The sequence below is a fragment of the Manis pentadactyla genome, chromosome 3 (genome assembly GCF_030020395.1).
Source record: "Manis pentadactyla isolate mManPen7 chromosome 3, mManPen7.hap1, whole genome shotgun sequence".
Lineage (NCBI taxonomy): Eukaryota > Metazoa > Chordata > Mammalia > Pholidota > Manidae > Manis > Manis pentadactyla.
The window spans coordinates 63,677,338-63,703,114 of record NC_080021.1 but is presented as its reverse complement, the minus strand read 5'-3'; the positions used below and the strand labels follow the sequence as shown (position 1 = coordinate 63,703,114).

Here is a 25,777-nt window from a genome sequence, read left to right as displayed (position 1 = left end):
CAGCTTTACTGTGCCCCAGAACAATACAGCACTTTAGCACTATGCTTAGGGGACATTTTTTTTGTTTTGTTATCATTAATGTACAATTACAGGAGCAACATTATGGTTACTAGACTCCCCCTATTATTAAGTCTGCTTAGGGGACATTTTAAACAGCTAAATCATGAACATAAAGCGTAACAAACCTGACATACAACAAACCAAGAAAAGTCTTGGTCTTAACGGCATGAGAGCTGAAACAAGAAAGCAGAGTGCCACCTCAATCAACCTAACTTCAAATTGTGCATATTGGGTGACTCAAACTTTCTGCCCCTCTGTATGTGTCAGCAAATGACCCAAAAAGCACTGTAAATACTGATTTAGGATTACAAATTAATTTTAGCAAATAGACCAATTCATAAAGAATCCGTGAATGAGATTCAACTGTACCTCTCCATTTATTTAGACAGCCTTTACTTTCTGTCAGCAGTATTTTGTAGTCTCAGTTTTAATGTGCTTTGTTAGATTTATACATAACTATTTCATATTTTTGTTACTGTTGTAAGTGGTATTTTTTATTCCAGTTTTTGATTGTTCCTTGCTAGTATACAGAAACATAACTAGTTTTTGTATATTAATCTGGGGTACTTCAACTTGACCGAACTCATTCATTAGTTCTCAGACAATTCCATTAGACCTTCTGCATAGACAATCAGGTGATCTGTGAACAAGGAGAGTTTTATCCCTTCCTTTTAATGGTGAATACCACTTATTTCCTTTTCTTGCCCAAATATACTGGCTAGAACCTCATAAGAAGACACTCTGTCTTGCTGATTTTAGAAAGAACATGTTCAATCTTTCACCATTAAGTACAGTAACAGCAAATGAGGTTTCTCATGGATTTCCATTATCAGATTGAGAAACCTCACTTTTATTCCTAGTTTGCTACAAGTCTTTTTAGTCAGAAATTACCAAATTAGCCAAATTATTTTTCTATATCCACTGAGATAATAGGATTTTTACTTCTTAGTCTGTTAATATAGTGAATTATACTGATTTATTTTTTTGAATGTTAAACCAACCTTGCACTCCTGAGATATACCTCATGTTGTGTAAACACATTGCTTTTTCATGTGAAACCTTGATAAGAGTATATATCAATAATGCCTTAATAAAAAAATGTTTTTAATTATATAAGGCTATTTGGATTATTATTTTCTTTTGCTTCCTTCAGAATTAATTTGCTCTTCTTTTTCTACTTTTGTAAAGTGGAGGCTGAAGTCATTATTTGAGATCTTTCTTCTTTTCTAAGACAGATACTTAGAACTACAGATTTTTCCCTAGGTATTATTTTAGCAGCATCTTCTAACATGTTGTGTTCCTGTTCGTATTCAGTTTAAAAAATACTTCCTAATTTCCCTTTTGATTTCTTCTATTTATCATTATTTATAAACATGCTACCTAATTCCCAAATATTTGGGGATTTTCCCAAGGATATTTCTATTAATAAGGTCTAAGTTAATTCCACTGTGGTCTGAGAAGATTATGACATGAACCCTTTTGAATTTATTGAAACTTTTTATGGCCCTATCTTGGTAAATATAGTCAATCTTGGTAAACTGTTCTATGTAAACTTGTGAATAATGTGTATTCTGCTCTTCTTCAGTAGAGTATTCTACAAACGCAGTCACAGTAACTTGGTTGACAGTGTTATTCAAGTCAACTATATCTTTGGTAATTTTCTGTCTACTTGTTATATCAATTATTGAGAAGGGTTACTGAAATCTCTGACTATAATTGTGAATTTCTCCTTGCCTTTCAATTAGTTTTTGCCTCATGTGTTTGAAGCTCTTGTTATAGGTACATAAACATTTACCACTGTTAGGTCGTGCTAATTAACTGAACGCCTTAATTGTTAAAAAATTATCTTCTTTATCCCAGATAACATTCCTTGCTCTGAAATCTGTTTTGTCTGATAATAATAAAATCAAGACTACTCCAAGTTCCTTTTATTTTTACATTTTTTATATTAAGGTATTATTGATATACACTGTATGAAGGTTTCACATGAAAAACAATGTGGTTACTACATTCACCCATATTATCAAGTCCCCCCCTCCGGCAATACCACCCTGCAGTCACTGTCCATCAGTGTAGTAAGATTCCACAGTCACTACTTGTCTTCTCTGTGCCACACTGTCTTCCTCATGATCCCCCCCAACACCATGTGCACCAATTATAATACTCCTCAATCCCCTTCTCCCTCCTTCTGCACCCACCCTCCCCCACCCAGCCCTCCCCTTTGGTAACCGCTAGTCCCTTCTTGGAGTTTGTGAATCTGCTGCTATTTTGTTCCTTCAGTTTTCCTTTGTTGTTATACTCCACAAATGAGGGAAATCATTTGGTACTTGTCTTTCTCTGCCTGGCTTATTTCACTGGGCATAATACCCTCTAGCTCCATCCACGCAAATGGTAGGATTTCTTTCTTATGGCTGTATAGTATTCCACTGTGTATATGTACCACATCTTCTTTATCCATTCATCTATTGATGGACACTTAAGTTGCTTCCATATCTTGGCTATTGTAAATAGTGCTGCAATAAATACAGGGGTGCACATGTCTTTTTGAATCTGAGAACTTGTATTTTTTGGGTAAATTCCTAGGAGTGGAATTCCTAGGTCAAATGGTATTTCTATTTTTAGTTTTTTGAGGAACCTCCATACTGCTTTCCACAATGGTTGGACTAGCTTACATTCCCACCAGCAGTGTAGGAGGGTTCCCCTTTCTCCGCATCCTAACCAGCATTTGTTGTTCTTAGTCTTTTCGATGCTGGCCATCCTAACTGGTGTGAGTTAATATCTCATTATTGTTTTAATTTGCATTTCCCTGATGATTAATGATGTGGAGCATCTTTTCATGTGCATGTTGACCATCTGAAAATTTCTTCTTTGGATAATTGTCTATTCATATCCTCCACCCATTTTTTTATCGGGTTATTTGCTTTTCAGTTGTTGAGGGGTGTAAGTTCTTAATATATTTTGGATGTTAACCCCTTGTCGCATATGTCATTTACAAATATATTCTCCCATACTGTAGGATGCCTTTTTGTTCTACTGATGGTGTCCTTTGCTGTACAGAAGCTTTTTAGCTTGATGTAAGACTACTCCAAGTTTCTTTCAACTAGATTAGCACATTATACCCTTTTTCCACTCTTTTACTTTTAACCAAGATGTCTTTATAAAGTGTCTTGTAGGAAACTCTACAGTGGGATCTTGTTTTTTTAATCCAATCTTGACCTTTAAATTTGGGTGTTGAGACTATTTACATTTAATGTGATTATTTATACCATTAAGTTGGAGTCTATCATCTTGCTATTTGTTTTATATTTGTCTCATGTGATCTTTGTTCCCTTTTTTACCTTTCCATAACTTCTGTTGGATTACTTATTTTGTATAATTCAATTCTACCTTAGTTTTTTTTTCTTAACCTATTGCTTATATCTATGTTTTTTCAGTGGCTGCTTCAGAGTTTATAATATATATATTTAACTTACCATGGTCTAACTTTAAATGACTACCATTTAGGGTAGAGCATAAGAATCTTATAATGATGTACATTCGTTTCACTGCCAGGTCTTAAGCTTTATCATGCACTTTACTTCTACGTTATAAACCACATAATATCTTGTTAGCATTTTGTACTTTCAACAATTGCCTTTTGAAGAGATTAAATGAGAAAAAACCTATATTTAGCCAAGTAGTTACCATTTCTAGTGTTCTTTTTCCTTTATTTATCTGGTATTATTTTTCTGCTGCCTGAGGACATACTTTGAAATTTTTCTGAAGTTAACACCTCCAGTTTTTCTCTGTCTGAAAATGTCTTCCTTTAAATCTTTGTTTTGGAAACATATTTTTACCAAATACAGAATTCTAAGTTGTTATTTTCTATCCTTCATTACTTTAAAGATGCTACTGCACTGTTTTCTTACTTATATTGTTTCTGACAAGAAATCTGACACAATCTTTATCTTTGCTCATATGCACATAACATGACCACGTCTTTTTATCTCTGACTGCTTCTAAGGTTTTCTCTTTATCACTACCAATCAGCAAGATGATTACAAGCCTTGGTGCAGTTCCCTTTATGTTTCTTATACTTGGAATTCACTGAACAACTTTAACCTGCAGGTTTATGGTTTCATCTTCATGCAACTTATTTGGAAAGTTTTCAGCCATTATTTCTTGACATGTATTTTTCTGTACCCTACCTCCTTTAGGAATTCTACTTACTCATATATTTAGCTGCTTGAAAATATCCCAGAACTCACTAGTGTTTTCCTCATTTTCTCCCTTTTTTCCCTGTATGTTTCAATCTGGATGGTTTCTATTCCTACGGATTCGAGTTCATTCATCTTTTCTCTTCAATGTCTAATCTTCCATTAATCTCAACCACTGTATTTTTCACCTCATGTAGTGTTCATCTTCACAAGTTCTATATGGATCGCTTTGCATTTTTCATGTCTCTAAATTTTGAACATAGGGAATAGATTCATAACAACTATTTTTAATATCCTCATGAAGTCTATCATCACTGTCAATTTTGTCAGTTTTAATTGGTTGACAATTCTCCTCATTATGGATGTTTTTATGCTCATGTGCATACATGGCAATCTTTAACTGAATGACATACGCCATGAATTTTTACTTGTATGCTAGGTATTTTCCATTCATACAAATCTGTTTGAACTTTGTTCTGGGATACAGTTAAATGATTTGGAAACAGTTTGTTTCTTTCAAGTCTTGCGCTTATACTTTGTAGTCAGAGCAGCTCCAGAGCAGAAACATATCCTCAACCTGGGGAAAGCACCAAGCTCCACACCTGAGTTCTCACTATATGTGCCACATCCTGGAAAGTCTCCCAATGAGATAGGCTGGAGCAATTGCAGTGATCATTTCATTTGTTTATCAACACTCAGGGATCATTGACCATTGTTGTCTCATGTCCAAATATTTTTGTGTACTTTGGGGTTCTTTTGTGGGGGAGGTTCTTTCAAGAGAAAGATGAATTTAATTCCTGTTCCTCCACCTGAGCCAGATGCCTGCCATCATTGTATTTTTAGTTTACCTTTACCTTTATATTTAAAGTGAGTTTTTGTAGACATCATATAGCTGGATAATGCTGTTCTAGCAAATCCAACAATCTATGCCTTTCAATTAGAGTTCTTGGATCATTTTTATTTAATGTAATTACAAAAGTAGGAAATTTAAATCTACTGTTTTGCTATTTCTTGTCACATGTTACTTGTTTCTTTTTTCCCCTTTACCTACCTACTTTTGCACTAATTAATTTTTAATATTCAATTTCATCTCCCCTGTGGACTTACAAATTATTTTTCTTTGTTTCAGAGCAACTGTTCTAAAATACACACAACCTACCATCAAATAAATATTTCATGAATGGTACATGTAAAAACACCTTCATGTATTCTGTAAGTACCTACCACTTCATTTTTGATGCAAACACCTAACAACACTATACCTTCCCTTTCCCCTGCCCCATTCTTTAACTACTGACATCAGTCAATTTATTTCTATGTATGGTAAAGCCTGAATTTCATTATTATTAACTTTGCTTTAAAGAGTTATTTTGAAAAGGTTAAAAGTGAAGAAATTATGTTTTACATTTACCCCATTTTTACTTCTTGCACTCTTCTTTGCAAAGATCCAAATTCCCATGTTAATATATTCCTCCTACCTAAAGAATCTCCTTTAAGATTTCTTGCAGTACAAGTATGCTGAAAATTAGTTCCCTCAGATTTTGCTCTTCTTAAAGTCACTTCTTTTGCAAATCATGTATTTGATAAAGGATTAATATCCAAAATACATAAAGAACCCTTATAACTCAACAACAAAAAACAAAGACAAAAAAAACAGTCAAAAAATGGGCAAAGGAACTTGAATGTACACTTCCCCAAAAATGATATACAAATGGCAAACAAACACATGAAAAGATACTCAACATCACTAATCATCAGAAATATTCAAGTCAAAACAATGAGATATTGTTTCACACACATCAGGATAGCCATTACTAAAAAAATAGAAAATAAGTATTTGTGAGGATGTGGGGAACTTAGAGACCCTGTTCCTTATTGACAGGAATGTGAAATTGTAAAGCAACTGAGAAAAGCAGTAATCAAACACAGAGTTACTAAAGGATCCAAAATTTCACGATGGGGTATATAGCCAGAATAACTGAATGCAGGAACTTAACAGATATTTGCACAAAAATGATCACTAATTACAACAGCCAAAAGGTGGAAGCAACCCAAGGATCCATTGATGGATAACTGGATTAACAAAATATGGTATATATGGGAATATATAGAGTATTATTTGGCTTTAAAAAAGGAAATCCTGACACATGCTACAGCATGGACGGACCTTGAAGACCCTATGTTAAGTAAAATAAGCCAGTCACAAAAAAAGACAAATACTGTATGATTCAACTTATATGAGCTACCAAAAATAGTCAAATTCATGGAGACAGAAAGCAATGTTGGTTGTCAGGCACTGGTGTAGAGGAGAAAGGAAGATACTGTTTTAATGTGTATAGAGTTTGGGAATATCAAAAAGTTCTGGATAATGGTGAAGGTAGCAGGAAACTGCGTACTTAATGCCACAGAACAATATGATTAAAAATTGTTAAAATGATAAATTGTAGGTTATATACATTTTACTACAGCGAAAAATTTTAAAAGAAAACACAACAAAAAAAGTCACTTCTTTGTGAAAAGTGATTTCAGTGGAAATAGAATCCTAGGTTGCCAAGTATTTCTCTGGCAGTATTTTAAAGATGTGACTCCACTCTCTTCTGGCTTGCAATTTCTAACAAAACCTCTGTCATTCTTCTCTCTTTCTCTGTTCATAATGTGTCTTTTTCTCTCTGGCTGCTTTCAAGATTTTCTTTCACTATCATTTCTGTCAGCTATTTGTTTATGATGTGTCTTGGAGTGGTTTTTAAATGTTCCTTTCAAAATAGATTCACTGAGCTATGGGCTTCTAACTTTCACTAAACATAGAAAATTTGCAGTCATTATCTCTTCTAGTTTCCTGTTTCCCCATCCCTTCTCCTGAGAATCTAATCACATGTGTCTCAGAATACTTGATATTATCCAACAGCTCACAGATGCTCTATTCATTTTACTTTAGGTCTTTTTCACTTTGCTTCACTTTCAGTAGTTGTTATTCCTACATATTCAAGATCACTAATCTCTTCTACAGTATCTTATCTGCAATTAATACTATTTATATTGTTTCTTATTTCAGATATTGCATGTTTCATATTTAGAAGTTTCATTTAAGCATATGCTCATGTCTTTTATTTCTTTCCTCATCATTTTCCTATTTTCTTATACCTTCTTGAGCATTTAGAGCATATTAATAGTAGCTCTTTTTACATCTTTGCTAAATCAATCATCTGTCATTTCTGGGTTTCTTCCCATTGACTGAAATTTTTACTCTGATTATGGGTCATATTATCATGCTTCTTTCCAAGCATATTATTTTTTTTAACTGAAGGAAATTACTACATAACATTATGTAAGCTTCAGGTGTACATTATAGTTCTGTATATAATACAAAGTAATTACCACTAAAATCTAGTTACCATCCATCACCATAAAATTGACCCCCTAAACCCATTTCATACACCCCACAAACTCCTTCCCCTCTGGTAATCACCAATCTGTTCTCTCACTATGAGTCTGTTTTGTTTTATTTGGCTTGTTTGTTTGTTTTGGTTTTTTTCTATTCCATATGGGTGAAATCATATGGTATTTGTCTTCCTCTGGCTTTTTTCACTTAACATAACATCCTGTAGATCCATTCATATTGTTGCAAATGGCACATTTCCTTCCTTATTTATGGCTGACTAGCATCCAACCATGTGTGTATGTGTACATATATGCATATATATTACATACATACACATAACATACATGTATACATACAAGTGTATATTGTGTGTGTGTGTGTCTTCTTGATCCATTCACCCATCAATGGCCATTTAGATTATTTCAATTTCTTGGCTATTGTAAACAATGTGCAATAAATATAGGGGTATATACATCATTTTGAATCAGCATTATAGTATTCTTCAGATAAATACCCAGAAGTAGAATAGCTAGATCATATGGTAGTTATGATCTTAAGAGGAAAGCTTCCAACTTTTCATCATTCTATATGCTAGCTGTGGGTTTGTCATATTTGGTCTTTATTGTGTTTAGATACATTCCCTATATACCTGTCTTGTTGAGAGTTTTTAATCATGAATGGATGTTGAATTGTGTTAGACGTTTTTTTCTGCATCTATTGAGATGATGATATGATTTTTATCCTTCATTTTGCTAATATGGTGTATATGCTGGTGGATTTGCAGATGGCAAACTATCCTTGCATACCTGGAATAAATCCCAGTGATCATGGTGTATGACCCTTTAAATGTTATTAAATCAGTCTGCTAATGTTTTGTCGAGGATTTTTGCATCATGTTCATAAATTGTATTAGGCTGTAATTGTCTTTTTGTGGTGGTGCCTTGCCTAGTTTTGTCATTAGCATAATACTAGTCTCATAAATGAGTGTGAAAGTGCTCCCTCTTCTTCAATTTTTTGGAAGAGTTTGAGGATAGATATTAAATCTTCTTTGAATGTTTGCCAGAATTCACCAGCAAAGTTTTCTAGTTCTGAATTTTTTTTGTTGGGAGGTTCTCTGATTAATGAGTCAGTCACCTTATTAGCAATTAGTCTATTCAGATTTCCTATTTCTTCATGATACAGTTGGAAGACTGTATGTTTCTAGGAATTATCCATTTCTTCTAGGTTGTCCAATTTGTTGGTGTATAATTGTTCATAGTAGTCTCTTATGATTCTTTGTTATTTCTGTAGTGTCAGTTGTCTACTCATTCATTTCTGATTTTATTAAAACACTCTTTGTCTCTTAGCTAGCATAGCTAAAGTTTGGTCAATCTTGTTTATCTTTTCAAAATCCAGCTCTTAGTTTCATTCTTTTCTGTTTTGTTTTGTTTTTTTGCCTCTATTTCCACTCTGATCTTTATTATTTCCTTCTTTCAACTGACTTTGGAATTCATCTGTTCTTTTTCTAGGTCCTTTAGGAGTAAAGTTAGACTGTTAAAGATTTTTCTTGTTCCTTGAGGTAGGACTGTATTGCTATGATCTTCCTCTTAGAAACACTTTGGCTTCATCCCAAAATATTTGGCATGTTGTAATTTTTGTTTTCATTTGTCTCCAGCTATTTTTTTATTTCTTCTTTGATTTCCTTGATGGCCCATTGATTGTTCAGTAGCATGTTGATTAATCTCCACATTTTTGTCATTTTTCCATTTTTCTCCTTGTAGTTGATTTTTAGTTTCATACCATGTGGTTCAAACAGACACTTGATGTGATTTCTATCTTAAATTTATTCAGACTTGTTTTGTGGCCTCACATGTGATCTATCCTGAAGAATGGTTCACGTGCACTTGAGAAAAATATGTATTCGTTTGGATGGATGTTCTGTATATATCTAAATCCATCTGGTCTGTGTCATTTAAGGCTGATTTTTCCTTATTATTTTGTTTGGATGATCTATCCATTGATGAAAGCAAGGTGTTAAACTCTCCTACTATTATTATACTGTCAATTTCTCCCTTTACATCTGTTAATATTTGCTTTATATATTTTGGAGCTCCTATGTTGGGTGTATATTTATAAATGCCATGTCTTCTTGGATTGACCCTTTTATCATTACATAATTCCCTTCTTTGTCTATTATTGTAATCTTTATTTTAAAGTCTATTTTGACTGCTATGATTATAGCTACACCAGCTTTCTTCTAATTTCTATTTGTATGGAATATCTTTTTGCATTCTGTCACTTTCAGGCTGTTGTATCCTTACTTCTGAAGCAAATCTCTTGTAGGCAACATATAAATGGGTCTCATTTTTTTAATCCATTCAGAGCTTCTGTGACTTATAGAGAATTTAGTCCATTTACATTTAAAGTAATTATTGATTGGTTATATTTATTGCTACTTTTTTGTTTTCTGGCTGTGTTTGTAGTTCCTCAGTTCCTTTCTTCTTCTCTCTCTTCCCTTGTGTTTTGATGGCTTTCTTTAGTCTTTTGTTTAGATTCTTTCTCATTTTCTTTTGTGTATTTATTATAAGGTTTTGCTTTGTGGTTACCATGAGATTCTCATATAACTTCCTATTTATTTAAATCTGCTTTGAGTTGACAGCAAATTAAATCTGAACTTTTTCACACCAAAAAAACTTTTTCTTCCACACACATTTTATATTTCTGATATCACAGCTTACATCTTTTTACTTTATGCATCCCTGTAGTTCTAGACAATTTTACTATTTTTGTCTTTTAACTTTCATACTTTTATGTAAGTGTTCGGTCCACCATCTTTACTATATATTTACCCTTGGCAGTGAAAAATTTACTTTGTTTTGTTACTTTTAATATTTTTTTTTCAGTTTAGAGAAGTCTTTTTAACATTTCTTGTAAGAATGAGTCTGCATGCAATCCCTTTAAGAGTAGGTTCCCCATTCCCTAGAGTTCTATGGTTTTCTGGACATAGTCCCCATTGATTTTCAAAGCCCAGCATTTAGGGGGCTAGTCTCTCATGCAGGATCTAAGGGTTGGAGTGGCTCATGTGAAGCACAAATCCCTCACTTCTCAGGGAAAAGTTCCATATTTTTGAGATCCTTCCCAATTTTAGATCACTAAACCTGGGGTGGGGTTTTTTTGTTTGTTTGTTTTTGGCAAGACAGTATCTCTGCCTCTCCTTACTGTCTCAATGGTGTCCTTTTTGTTTGTTGTGGAGGCTCTGTTCATCTCTAGTTTTCTGGTCTTTTTCAAAGGAAATTATTACATATGTAGTTGCATATTTGTTGTATGCACTGGAGAGAGGGAATTTAGGATCTTCCTACACCACTATCTTGAATCCACCTCCTTAACTTTTTTTTAGGTAAAACTGAAAAAATATCAAATTAACCATTTTAAGGTGAATAAATCAGTGGCATTTAGTATATTCAATTTTGTGCCATCTCCATTCCAATTCCAAAGCATGTTTATCACCCCAAAAAGAAAGTGCACATCCATTAGGCAGTTGCTCCCCATTTCTCCCTATCCCTAGGCTCTGGCAACCACTAATCTATGTTCTGTCCCTATAAATGTATACTTCACTCTGGATATTTTATATAAATGGAGTCATATAATGTGACCTTTTGTGTCTGACTTCTTTCACTTATCAAAATGTTTTCAAGGTTCACCACATTGTAGCATGTATCAGTACTTTTTTTTATAACTGAATAATATTCTATGGTATGTAGATGCCACAATTTGTTTACCCATTCTCCATCTATGGATATTTGGGCCAATTGTATCATTTGGCCTTTGTAAATAGTGTTACTATGAACATGCATGTACATATATTTGATACCTATTTTCATTCCTTTTTGGTATACACCTAAACCCAGAATTGCTATATCATCATTTTATGTTTCACTTTTTTAAGTAACTGCCAAAACTGTTTCCTACAGAGACTGAACCATTTCACATTGCCACCAGCAATGTATAAGGGTTCCAATTTCTCTACTTCCTTGCCAACAATTATTCTTATGGTCTTCTGGATTCTCATCATGCTAATGGGCATGAAGTGGTATGTCACTGTGCTTTTCATTTGCATTTCCCTAGTCACTAATGAGTCAGTATTTGTTCATGTGCATGTCAGCCATCTGTATATCATCTTTGGAGAAGGGTCTATTTGAGTCCTTTGTCCTTTAGTTGGGTTGTCTTTTTATTGTTGAGTTGCAAGAGTTTTAGTTCTTATATTTAAGTCACTGATACATTTTGAGTTAGTTTTTTAACATGGTTTGAGGTAGGGGTTCAAGTGTATTCTTTTGCATATGGTTATTCAGTTGTTCCAGAACCACTTGGCACTCTGTCAAAAACCAATAAACTAGCCCCTCAGTTCTATCCCATATGTCTCTATTTACCCTTATGCCAGTATCAGTTTTGATTACTGTAGCTTTACAGTATGTTTTGAAGTGGGGAACTATGAGGCCTCCAATTCTGTTCATTTTCAAGACTGTTTTGGCTATTTGGGCCCAATGCAATTTCACATGAATTTGATGATTAGCTTTTCCAGTTGTACAAAAATGGTCACTGGAATTTTTATATGGACTGCATTGAATCTGAACATTGTCTTGCATAGTACTATCATCTTAACAATATGAATTTTCTAATCCATAAACAGATAATGTCTTTCCATTTATTTAGGTCTTCTTTAATTCTTCCAGCAATGTTTTGTGGGTTTTGTGTACAAATCTTTCAACTTCTATACATTTTAGGATGCTACTGTAGGTGAAATTTTGAATTTTCTTTTTGGATTGTTCACTGCTGATATACAAAAATAAACTGTGTTTTGTGTGTTGATCTTGTATCTCCTACTCTGCTGAACTCATTTACTAGCTCTACCATGTTTTCTGGAGATCCTTTGGCATTTTCTATAGAGATCATGTCATCTGCAAATAGAAACAGTTTTACTTCTTCCTTCCCAATTTGGCTTTTCTTTCTTTTTCTTGCCTAACTTCTCTGGCTGTAACTTCCAGTACAATGTTCAATTGCAGTGGTGAGAATAGATATCTTTGTCTTGTTCCTGATCATAGAGAAAAAGTTTTTAGTTTTCACAAATGAGTTGGATGTCAGCTGTGGATTTTTTATAATGCCTTTTATCATGTTGAAGAAATTCCCTTCTATTCCTAGTTTTTGGGTGTTTCTATTATGAACAGGTGTTGGATTTTGTCAAATGCTTTCTGTACCAAGATGATACTGTATTTTTTTCTCCTCCTTCATTCTATCAATGTGATGTATTACACTGATTTTCCTATGATGAGCTGCCCTTAAATCTTGAGATAAATCCCACTTTGTCATGGTATATAAGCCTTTAAACATACTGCTGGATTCCATTCGTTAGTATTTTGCTGAAGATTTCTGCATCTATATTCACAAGTAGTATTAATCTGTAGTTTTGGGGGGCATTTGTTCTTTTTTTTCTAGTGGTGTCTTTGGCTTTGGTATTAGAGTAATCCTGATCTCAGAATGAGTTATGAAGTATTCTCTCCTCTCCTATTTTTTAGAAGAATTTGAGAAAGATTGGTGTTAATTCTTAAAATGTTTGGTAGAATTCATCAATGAATGACTTGTTTGGGAGGTAATTTTTTTATTACTGTTTAAATCTGTTTACTTGTTACAGATCTGTTTATATTTTCTATTTCTTCTTGAGTCAGTTTCGGTAATCTGTGCTTCCATGAATTTGTCCATTTCATGTAGATTTTATTCAATTTGTTGACATACAATTATTCACAGTATTTTCTTAATCATTATTCCTTTACGGTCAGTGGTCATGTCCCCATTTTCATTTCTAATTTTAATTATACACATCTTTGCTTTTTTTCTCCTTTGTCAATATAGCTAAAGATTTGTCAATCATATTGATATTTACAAAGAACCAACCTTTGGTTTTGCTGACTCTCTATATTGTTTCCTGTTCTCTATTTCATTTATCTCCACTTTGATCTGTCATTTCCTTTCTTTGGCTAGCATTGGGTTAATCTGTTCTTTCTCTAGTTTCCTTAAGGTGAAAAGTTAGGTTATTTATTTGAGATCTTTCTTCTTTTTAAATATAGGTATTTTACTGCTATAAATTTCCAAGCACTGTTTTCACTGCATCCCATGTATAGTATATTGTTTTCATTTTCATTTGTGTCTAATTTTCTAATTTCTCCTACGATTTCTTCTTTGACTTAATGGTTATTTGAGTGTGTTGTTTATTTCCATACATTTGTGAGTTTTCCAGTACTCTGTAATTGATTTCTAGCTTCACTCCATTGTGACCAGAGAATAGACATTGTATGATTTCAGTTGTTTAAATGTGTTGAGACTTGTTTTGTGGCCTAACATATGATCAGTCTATCCCTAGAGGATGTTTCATATGCACTTGGGAAGAATGTATTAAGCCGTTGCTGGGTATTCTATATACATCTGTCAAGGTCTAACTGGCTTATAGGATTGTTCAAGTCCTCTGTTTTCTTCCTGATCATCTGTATAGATATTCTCTCTCTTCTTCAAGGTGAGGCAGGCATTTTAATTTTTATTAGATAACCAAACATACACACTTTACATTGTTGGATTCCAAATCATGTTACATCCCTCTAAGTAGTGCTGGACTTCCCTTCAGTGCAGTTAAGTTCCCTGGACTCACTCTGGGCCTTCTTGAGGACTCTTCCCAATGTCCTCCATGTTACCAGGTCTTTATACTCTGGAAAGCAGAAACGCAAACTACTCCCAGCCTTGTCCAAGCTCTAAAAATGTTTTCTTACTGCTTTCCAGTAGTTCTTTCCCTGGTTTTGAGTACGTTCTGTAATGTATTTCAAATCAGAACTCTGCCAAAGACTCAAGGAAAACCCTCTGCAAATCTCCAGAATGCAGAAATGCTTGAGTGCACTCTTCAACATGTATTCACACCTCTTCCCCCAAGATCCCTTGTCTCTGATATTCCGCCTTGCAATTCTAACCACCTTGGCCTTCCCAAACTCTTATCTTTGTTTCCTAATCTCAACAAGACTGGGTCGTTTTGGTTCTTCCATTTTGCACTGCAGCCTGTAAACAACCTGTCAACAACTTCTAGGCTCCACTGCAAACTAGTTCAATAGAAGGGCTTATCTCATGTGTTTCCACAGTCTGGTGCCCCCTGTCATCCAATGTCTAATAACCATCGTTTACATATTTGTATGTTCTCATGTTGTTTGAGGAGGAAGGGTATATTATTGCTGCATAACAAATTACCCCCAACTTAGCAGTTTAAAGAGCATTTGTCCCCTCCCCCCCCCCAAGTTTCTGAGGTTTAGCAATGAGAAAGCAGTTTGGCTGGGTGGTTGTGGCTCAGGACTTCATTAGGTTGCAGTCGAGATGTAGGTAGGCCAGTAGTGTAGGTCTAGAAGCTTGGCAAGAGTTGAAAGACTTGTTTCCAAGAAGGATTAGTCACACCCTGTTGGCTAGAGGCCTCAGTTCCTTGTTAGCTGTTGGCAGGAGGCCTCAATTTCTCACCACATGGGGCTCGTCATAGGGCTATTCAGGACATGTAGATAATTACTCTGAATGAGCAATGGGAGAGGGCATGTTGCACTAATCAAGCAAGAGGAGGCAGAAGCTATAATGTCTTTTATAACCTATCCCTGGAAATGATCCACCTCTTCCACCATACTCTATTGGTCACACAAACAATGTGCGAGAGGATTACACAATGGTGTAAATACCAGGAGGCAGGGATCACTGGGGGCAATCTTGGAAGCTAGCTACACAGAGGGAAAAATCCTGTTATGCCAGTATGGCAGAAAGTCTCCTTATGTTTACTATTTTTTAATCTTTAACTGTAGACTGCATCCTATAACTTCAAGAAAGATAGGCAGATTGTAGGTCCTACTCTACAGCCAGACTTGGAGAAAACAATAACTAAGAGCAGCAGCTTTTCAGAGAAAAGAATGGAGTTCCTGGTGCCTATGGCAAAAAAGAGCAGCAGAGCACATGCACCTGACCAGAGCCTGGGTGGGAAATGTCCAAGTGCTTCATTTCCCCAAACTACTTTACTCTAATAACCAACCTAAATATTTGCCTTCCTTTCTCATCAATCTCCAGAGCCAGGTAGCAATAGCAATATTACTTACTAGTAGTAGCAATAGTTCCAGCATTTTGCCTTTGTTATTTCAATTACTCCTCACAACAAAGCTGAGATACATATCATCACCCCCTAAACTCTAGGACTTTGTTTCTTGATGATCACACCCTGACTTTACACTTTACAGTATATCCTGTACAACTTTTATCTTCCTATATAATACCTAGCTCCCTCTTGCCCTATAGGGTTCTCCCACTCCTCTGGCACTGTTTGTCCTTCCTTTCCCCCATTCCACTTGCATCAGGCCTTGAAGCTTTCTCTTACCTTCCACATTCCCAACATCTACTACCAAACCCCTTTAAAAGGAACCACTGTTAACCTCCTGCCCGGAGCCAGCAGCCTAATACAGACTTCCAATCCTCAGGACACACTGCCCTGGCAAGTTTGCCTCACCAAGTAATCCCACAAAATTGGCCCTACATCAGCCACTCATTTAAAAATATTATATCACAGCACATGTGCCTCCTTAATTTATATCTGCTACAGCTTAATGTTAAAATGGGTCTCCTTTTCCTAGGGCTTATAATTAATCATTATGGAGAAAAGTCTAAAATATATCAAACTCCTACTTAGTACCCTAGAAATCTCATTAGTTATTTGATGAATAATGAATGAAAAAATATAAAGTAATGATTATAAACACTAGCTCAGAAAATTATCAAGGGGGTATAATTCAAGTAATTTTATTTACAAATAAAAAGGAAAAGACTTCAGTGGACACATATAAGCAATTCACTAAAGACAAAACACAAAAGAACAAATACAAGCAAATCATAGAATGCAAATTAAAATACCACTTTTTGTTAGACAGATTGGCAAAGACTGAAAATTTTCAAGGAAGTAAGGAAACAGGCATTCTAATAGATATGCTTTTGTAATTTTGGTAATTATGCATCAAGTATCTTTAAAATTACATACCCCTTTGACCAACATTTCCATTCCTAGTAATTAATTACAAGAAAGTAAAGGACAAAGGAACATATGCATATTTAAAGAAAAATCACTGTGGCACTATCTATAATATAAAATCTGTCCAACAATAAGGGTTTGATTAAATTTTTAGTACTTCCAAACTATGGATTATTAAATCCCTTTAGTATATTACTTATTACATTATCCCCATTTTTTTAATAACATATATTCATATAATAACCTACCTGCATAGAAAAAAATCTAGAGGTATACACCCCAAATGTTAGCAGTGATTATCTCTGTAAAAGAATAGTGGAGTTATTTAATTGTTTTTCTTTTTGCTTACCTAAACCACCTGATTTTTCAACATAAGTTGCACATAGATAACAACACACATTCTTAAAGGGCAAAAGTAAAAAATGAAGAGCACAATTTAAAGGCACATGTGCCGTTGTCATTACTAGAACATGCAACACTGCCATGTTCCCTAATAATCATGTCAGGCAGAATTAATAAAGTATCAAATAACTTAGTATTCAACAGCCTAGTTTTTAATTAGTTCTAGGAATACACATGGAAGAATTTGTTAGCACTATTCAGACATATTAGACAACAAACGAAAAGGCCTCCCAAATGAAAACTTAGTACTAATCACAAAGACAGTGTTGAAAAATTACACAGTAAAAATTCTCAACTGCTTCAAATTGGCAGCTTCAATTGCCTTTTCAAGCCTTTTCAAATTGATCTTAAGAATCCTCACTCTACTAAGAAAACAGTCATCATGAAAATGATAAGACATAAAAATCATTCATAAGTTTAAGAATTCAATGTGACTTTAGGTTTGGCTGAAGGAAAAAGTGTCTATAATTTCTACTATTCCAAATTAGGTTAACTTTTCCCCTCAGACTTCAATATTTTGGGAAATAAAACTTAACAATAAGAGAGGGTCCCGAAGTGAGCCTAGGAGTACAAGTAAAGCACCTTTATCTCCAGGCACTGTGTACAATTTCTAGCCAAAGCCAAGGGAACTGCTTGTGGCCGTGCAGAATATTGCCCAGGAATTGTTTGGAATACCTGATTCCACATGACCAGGAGCACACTTAGTAAATCCTCATAATGATTCATCTATAAACTATAATTTTCAATGATGTTGAAATAAACATAAAGTGAATAATAAAATAACAGCATAAAATGAATAATCACTTCCATCCACCTATGCTAGAATATGAAACAAATTATTTTAACTGTACATATAATTGATGGCAGGTAACCATACAGTCATTTATAGGCAACTTCACACCTATGGCTTAGTGTGCAAGTCATGTCCCATAAAGCTCCATCAACGTATCCAACAGGACTTGACAGCAACTGTGAAGGTGCAAAGCACTAAGCACAGTACAGCTTTAAGATTCCTTTAGTCCTATACCAGTAATGTCTCTGATGAAAGCAATACTCGTTGCACAAGAAAATTTTCTAGTACAAGGAGAAAATCAAAGAAAAACTCCATATAAGGGAGAGATTTTATGTTAATGGGCTTTGTGTAAAGCAAGCATCATATAATACCTGAACTGACAACACAATTAGATGGTTATTATTGAAAAGAATAGATACCTCCTTGCACCAAGCACCATTCATCCACTCATTGAACAAATACATGAAAACCATACACAATAAGAACTAGTCTATGACCTGGGGATACAAGAGTAAACAAGCAAAATTACTGCCTTCATGAAACATACCATCTAACAAGGAAGACAGACATTAAACAAATAATTACATATTTGAGTATAACTGCAAACATCAGGATATCATGAAATAAAAGGGCAAGGTGCTATAACAGCAAATACAAGACCTGGGAGCCAAACACAGGGGAGGGGAAGAGAGGACCAGACAGAGGTCATCTGAGCAAAGCCCCTGCAGCTGGAACAACCTTGCCCAATCCAGGAACTCAAAACAGTCCAGTGTACATGAAGCATTTAGATTGTTTGCTGGGCACAGATTAAGTCTAAGATGTACAAAGATACCCAAATTAAGAGATCAAGTTGGTAACTGCTACATGAGTCTGGAACTCAGAAAAAGAGGTTTAGACCAAGTATAAACTTAAAAGTCAGGCTTAGAGATGGTGTGTGATATACAGGAACTGGAAGAGATTTCTTAGGTAATGTGAGCTGGACTGAGGGGAGGGAAGGAGAGTATTACATTTTCAAATCACAAAAAAGAATTATTTCTTGCAACCAAAGTACTTCTCTCTTGATTTGATTTCATTTGATTTGAAATAAAACATTATTTTCTAATATTTTAACTATGATACAATAACCTATTTGTTCAGAAAGAATAATACTAAATATGTAGTTCTTAGAGAAATGCCAAGACCTAAGAAAAATATTTCCTTCAGTGAGTCTAAGCATTACATGCTATAATTTAGCAAAGGACTTCTTTGTAGCCTTGGCATTTCCAGTGCCCTAGAATATGAACCTTTTTTTAATACACAGATACAACTATTTCACAAGGTTTGTCACTAGAAGTGCTTTCATTCTGTAGAACTGCCACCTATGGAAGCTAGATCACGATAAGGAGCATTCTGGACACACCAGGTCCTGGAGGGATAGGATATCAAAAGAACAGACAAATCTGCCCTGCACGCTCAAAAGATACCAACTTTAAAAACTTTCACCATAATCCTTCAACGACCTGACTTGCAGTCTCCTGTGATGAATATACAGTATGTAATTTCTCTATAAAGCAGAGGTCGGATTATGGTTATAGAAAAGCTGAGTTAAAATGTTCCACAATTCAAGCCCAAGCACCATGTAAGTATTAACATGCCTTAGCATAAACTCACCTGATTTATTTGAAGCATGTTAAAACAATATTGACCAAACTGCTGTATCCCTTACGGCTCCACAAACTGGAAAATGAAAATGGAGAAAATAAAGTTCAACTTAGTTGTTGATTTCAATGATCAGCAATGTAAACATACATCCTTGATCAAAATCAAACATAAAATTGAATAGATCTACATCAATGTAGAACTTGCTATGATGATAAACATGTTCTATATCTGTGCTATCCAATCCAGCAGCCACAACCCACAACTGAAATATGGCTAATGCAACCAAGAAAGTAAATTTTTAATTTATTTAATGTTAATTTAAATAACCATATGTGGCTAGTGGTTACCACATTGGACAGTGCAGATCTAGGTTGAATAAAGTCCCTTCTGGTTCTAGAGTTCTAAGACAATTCCAGCAAAAGTGAAGCTGTTAAAAACAATCTAAAAAGTTTCAGATTAACTTAATACATTAACTTATATTAATTCAGGTTAATTTTAATATATACTCCCCTTTCTCCAGTATGGTTTTATACAGCTTTGTTTCCACCCTCTATAAGATAAATTAAGCTTAAAGAAGATGCAATACATATGTACTCAGGTGGTCATTTTATTATCATTATAAAAACAGCATACACATAAATTTCACATAAGCTTTTCAAAACGAAAATCATCATCCTGACACATCCCACTGTTACATGTGGATTTATTTCCTCCTGGGTTTAACCTCCTTGCCACAGTCATATCTCATATGGCCAATGTCTTCTCTTTTTCATTTAAAGATAGATAGCAAAAAAAGGGTGGGAAAAGTAATCACGGGTTCACGTAATGGGAAAAGTTCACCAAAAAAAATAAATTATGGACAGACCCCCACCCAAAAAAAAAAATCTAAAAAGCAACAGTCTTGATATAGAGCAAAAGAGCTAAATCCACTCACTTCTATAGAAATGTTTATGCTGCAAAATTTTAATAATGAACATTCCCTCAGAAGCAAAAGTTCTTGATTTTTAACATTTACCAAGCACTCACCAAATCTGAGAATCGCCTGTCTTTAGTTAATGAAAGCCTCTGAAAGTCACAAATGCATATCTATCCATCTGTATGTGTTGTTACTTCAGTACTAGCACTCTGTAACACTGATGGCTGATTCCAAGAAGTAGGCACAATAAGATAGGGGTACATTTTTTAAAGTTCTGATCTTTTCCTTGTTCCTTAAAATCAGCTTTACTGAGGCATTACTTATATACAATAAAATTCACTCATTTTAAGTGTTCAATTCAATGCATATAGCTTTGTTTTCAAAAATGAAAGTGCCTATTTGCTTTAAATTGGACCAATTTTAAATATTCTGTAAACCTTTCCTTCGGTTATAAAGATCTGTACAAATTAAAATATGAAACTAGTAGGTCTATAACAGCATTCTGAGGTAATTCGGTAACATTCTGAACTTAATCTTTTTCACAAACAAGTTATATTAGGTTTATATAAATATAAAAATAATTCACAACTGTATCATGGGCAATTCAGAATGTCCACAGTGGCACATGTCTTTATCACCTCATTTCTCCTTTAAAGACAAGGCTGGTCTACTGTCCTATATTTATAAAACAATCTGATAAAATATCAAGGCATATCAATAAAATGCACAGCAGTTTATACTGCCGATGGCTTCATGAAATCCACCTTTCCCTCCTCTGTCAAAAAAGTTTCCAGCTACCGTTCTTTCCAAATACAGCTAAGTACTTTTGAAACCTATTCACATGTCCCAAAAATGCCCTACAGTGATATCCACTCGGGCACATTAGGACATGCAGTTCCAGATTCCAAGCTACTAAATGAAAACAGGCGGGGCAGCTTATTGGGAGAGGGCACAGTCTTCACAAGACTAGCAGCTTGTGAAGAATTAAAGGTCCAACAAGTACCTGAAATGCACTGCTGATAAAACTCCCTGCTTTTATGATAAATTACATTTTGCCCATCTGGCAAACTGAAAGCTGTACATAATTAAATATTTTTTTAATTCTCTACAAATACTGCTTTATAAAATGGCATTACAAAGTTAATGTATCTATAAATTTTTATGTCAGCATCCATCCCACAATTGATAGGCAATCCTCACTTAGATGTCTTTTGACAGTAAGAAAGGCAAAAACATTTCTTATCCCCATTCTCAGATGCCAAACTACTGCAAAACTATCAACCCAAAGCTTACTCTAAAAAATTCATGGGGTCCTTAAAAGAGTTAAAAAATAGTTTTCATTTTCATTTATTTTTAAAAATAGATACCGAAAAAAAACTTTTCATTTAAGAAAAACAAAACACTGCCAAATGTATTTCCTGAGAGCCTATGAAAGACTCTAAGCATACAGAAATCTTACTAGATGAACTACTTCACTGAAAAACTCCACATACCACCAGCCAAAAAATAAAACTTAATCAGATACAAATTTTATATGCCATGTGCTATATTTTGCCATTTTTACATTAACTCATCCAATCTTCACCTTGGGATGTAATGTTATCCCCATTTTTCTAGAAGGTGGGTTACTTTCATCGTTAGGATTAAAACCCAGTATGGTCTGGTTCAAAGTCCTCTTGTCTTCATTATATATTAAATTATAAATAAAGGCTTGCCTTCTTATAATTTTTCCTAGAGGCTTGACCTCTAGGACAACACGACAAGGCTCTTACATAGAACTTAGGGGATTTAGTCAAAATCCAACAATTATACAAATGTAGATTATAACTATTATGGATTCTAGACACTCATCTAACATTTTCTAGAGACACAAATATATCTATATGATTTGATTATAAACTGCATGTCTCCAACAATTCAGTCTAATATTAACACAATTCAATTTTGCAGTACCTCTTTATCATGTGCTATACACATAAATGATCAGATATCCAGAGCTCAAAAGTGCACAAAGGAAGACAGTAATAGGAGTAATGAGATTATCCACAAAAAAAGGAAAAAAACCAACAGAGGCAAATTACAGCTTCCAGAACCTGATCCTAAAACAGGAAAACCACTCAGCCTTACTTCCTGTATTGTCTATACTAAAAAATTTGACGACCATCTTAGGTATTTCTGATATTCTTTGTTGAAAGCCAGACCAAGCCAATCTATGTAGAACTTCATCCAAGGCAAGCCAAGTAAGCTAAAACGTAAAATTTATACGATTTCCTATGCTGAAGTATTTAGGAGTAGAGAGCCATGATGTATGTAACTTACCCTCAAATGGTTCAGGAAAAACACAGTATTTGTGTAATAGAGAGATCATGTGATAAATGGATAAAATAGTAACAGGTGAATCTGAGCAAAGGTTACATGAGTGTTAGTTGTATTTTTCTTATTCCTGCTACTTTTCAGTACATTTCAGTATATTTCCAAATAAAAAGTTAAAACTTAATGACATGGCATTCTATCTGAAATTAACAATACACATCTGGATTACACAGCAACGTTTTTACAAATGCAAAACATGGGTTTTTAAGGAAAAATTTAGTGATTTGTGAGCAAATATGCACCATATCCTACCTACTAATAATCACTTATGAATAAATTTCAAACTATATTGCCATGTAATGAAATGCAGCAATGGTGACTTGAGTTTAAACCAAAACAGGGGGAAAAGCACACACACCACGTAGTTTGGCTTAAGTGCTTCACAAATTTAATAGAAGCCTTCTGCAAAATGCAGCAAATCTACAACTCAAGTGGTATGTGATATCTCTGATTTGCAATAGAACATAAAAGTGAAAAATGAAAAATCTGCCCTATTAGAAAACAATAAAGATGCAGGGTGTCTTGGTTTTGATACTTTTATTAAATAAGATTCTTTTTCCACTGAAGCTCAGTTTACATCTTAAGAAAGCAAGTACAGGGAAGAAATATCTTTCTGGATAAATGTTGCAATCTTGTCTCTTACAACGTTATTATTATCCTGCCTGCCCATCACAACTTTGATTTCAAATGTGCACCATGCTTTCTTAAAACATAAGGATGCATCAGAAGAGAAATAATGCTCAGGAAAAGTTCACCAAAATTGTGAAATCAACCATCAAAAATGATGTTATCAGTAAAACACCTTTTAAGGATCATCTCTATCCTTTCTGCAGGAACCACCCACTTTAAAATCCTTTACTACACCCCCCGCCTTATTGAATGGTCCTTCTCTACCCAAGTAGTTCTCAACCTTTGCAAGGAGCGGGGGCTGTCCCTCCAAGTATGGACCCTTTCCAGAGAAAATTATTCACAAACGCAAAATTCTGCACATTATTTCCAGGGACTTCCACAACCCCGAGGCCATTATCCCCGCCTCCCTCCCTAAGAATCCCAGCGTAATATCTCCTCAATTGCCTCTGCAGAACAGCCCCCTCGTCACTATCCCCGGCTGGGACTGAAGGCTCTGCCTTCACACAGTGGCTCCCGTACCTGATCTTTGTCTCTTCGCTCAACTCCCTTCACCTCCGCAAGGTCACTAACTGCCAACTACCCCTTTAAGCCGAGCCATCACGGTAGTAGTTCCTAAGAGCCACAGCAGAACTTGCCTGTCACAGGGTATGTTTTGCCCCTCGGCCCCACCTACCCTCCCTGTGTCGGTGCGTTACGTCCTTACCACTTGCCCATTACATTCCGCCCCGGCACGCCCCCCCAGCGCCCGCAGGCCCGATCCCGCACGCCCTCCGGGGCCCTTCCTCCATCCCCGCCCTCCCCGCCGCAGGGACCCACCCCGGGGCCGTCCCTGGGCTCTCCCACGTCGCCGCTTCACCCGCCGTGCCCGCGCCGGCCGTACCCAGGCCCCACGCCCCTATCCTCCAGCCTCTGCGCTGGCTGCGGCCGCCTCCCCACCCCCCGACTCCGCCGGGACCGGCCTCCGTGCTTCCCTGGCCCCTCCCCTCCGGACACCTGTGCAGTCCCACCCCCGGCACGTACACCACCCCCAAGGCGTCCGCCGCCTTCCTCCCCTCCCCCTCCCGCCCGAAGGGAGCCCGAGGAGGGAGGGACGGCGCGGGGGAGGGGAGGCCGTGGAGGGGTTCGCCGCGCGCCTGCGACCTGCAGGGCTCCCCAGCGCCCTCTGTCTCCTCCACCAGCGGGGCGGAAGTCGGGGCCTCCCGCACGCCCCCAATGGCGAGATTTACCTTCCTGCCAGGGACGCTCTGCAGACGGCTCCAACATTGACAAACACTATTGAGAACTGACCCCGCTCGGCCGCCGCCGCCGCCGCCGCCGGCTTCCACCCCGCGGGCTCCCCGCCCCCCGCCTCCGCCCCCCGCCTCCGCCCGCCTCCCCTGTGCTCCCGCCGCGCCCTCCCGGGCCCGCGCCGCGCGCCCCGCGCCCCAGCCTGCGCAGCCGCTCCCGTGCCCCTCCTGGCGCGCGCGCGCGCGCTCCCGGCCTCCGCGGCCCCGGCCGCGCGCCCGACGCGGGGCCTCCCTCCATTCCTCCTCCCGCCGGCCCGCGGCCCAGCACGGCCATTGTTCGCGGCGCCGCTCCCGCCCCCTGGCGGCCGTCCGGCCCCCCGCAGAAGCGGGTGCTGCCGTGTGGCGCCGACAAGCAGGGCCCCGGGGCGAGCACTGTTCCCCCGGGCCTTGAGAACAAGGACGAGCGAATGCGGGGAACGCGCCCCGTCCGCAATTTCCTGGTCCGCGGCCCGGCCTCCAGCCCCGGCTCCCCGCCCCCTTCAGCTGCAAAGGGTGGGCCTGGGGCAGCCCCTTCCACACCTGCACTCAGCAGCTGCCTTCCTCTCCCAGTTCACCCCCTTCTCTTTCCAGACGGTGGTCTGCGTCCGGATTCCCTGTTCATACCTTCCTCAGGTTCTCTGGCTTCCCCCCTCTGCCCTGCTGGGGACGCGCGACCATCCCGCGTCTGCTCCGGCCGCCGCTCTGTGATGCACGGTTTAGCGGATCCTGCACCTTTCCAGACTGGGGGAGGGAAGGGGGCGGAGGAGGAGGGGAGGACGTTAGTGCAACTGTCTTGCCCGGAAAGCACTAGTGATCAGTTATCACCTGCTCTCCAAGATAGGCAGCGAGCCAAACATCCTCCTCGACCAAAAAAATCGTTTTTGGTCACATGAAAAAGAAATCCTTGGAGCCAAAAATGAGGACCATCTGCAAACAGTGCCCTAGATCCTAGGTTGCTGAGGCAAGAGTACCAGAAAACTCGAATTACTTCTTGCTTCGCCCTGGTTTTTGATGTGGGTTACTGATGTCCAGATGACTTTGTTAAACCCAATGAAATTCAGCACCTC

The 25,777-nt window shown here is 37.0% G+C and overlaps 1 protein-coding gene across 20 annotated transcripts in view; it reads right to left on the bottom strand.

Moving 5' to 3' along the window:
• The window catches only part of STAU2 (staufen double-stranded RNA binding protein 2), a 344,484-nt gene extending 319,028 nt beyond the window's left edge, over nt 1-25,456 (bottom strand). For 11 of the 20 annotated variants that reach the window (XM_036886309.2, XM_036886318.2, XM_036886313.2 and 8 more), the window contains exons 1-2: nt 24,672-24,759; nt 19,536-19,601 (exon numbers count right to left, since the gene is read on the bottom strand). Coding sequence is in view for 4 of the 20 variants with exons in the window: in XM_036886315.2 (XP_036742210.1) it covers nt 19,536-19,553 (18 nt within the window). In the remaining 16 variants the exon portion in view is untranslated. Of the gene's footprint in view, nt 1-16,938; nt 16,981-19,535; nt 19,602-24,261; nt 24,350-24,671; nt 24,804-25,334 lie in introns of those variants that run through there. The other 9 variants (XM_057497970.1, XM_057497971.1, XM_036886315.2 and 6 more) reach the window with 8 other exon arrangements.
• Nucleotides 25,457-25,777: the final 321 nt, after the last annotated feature.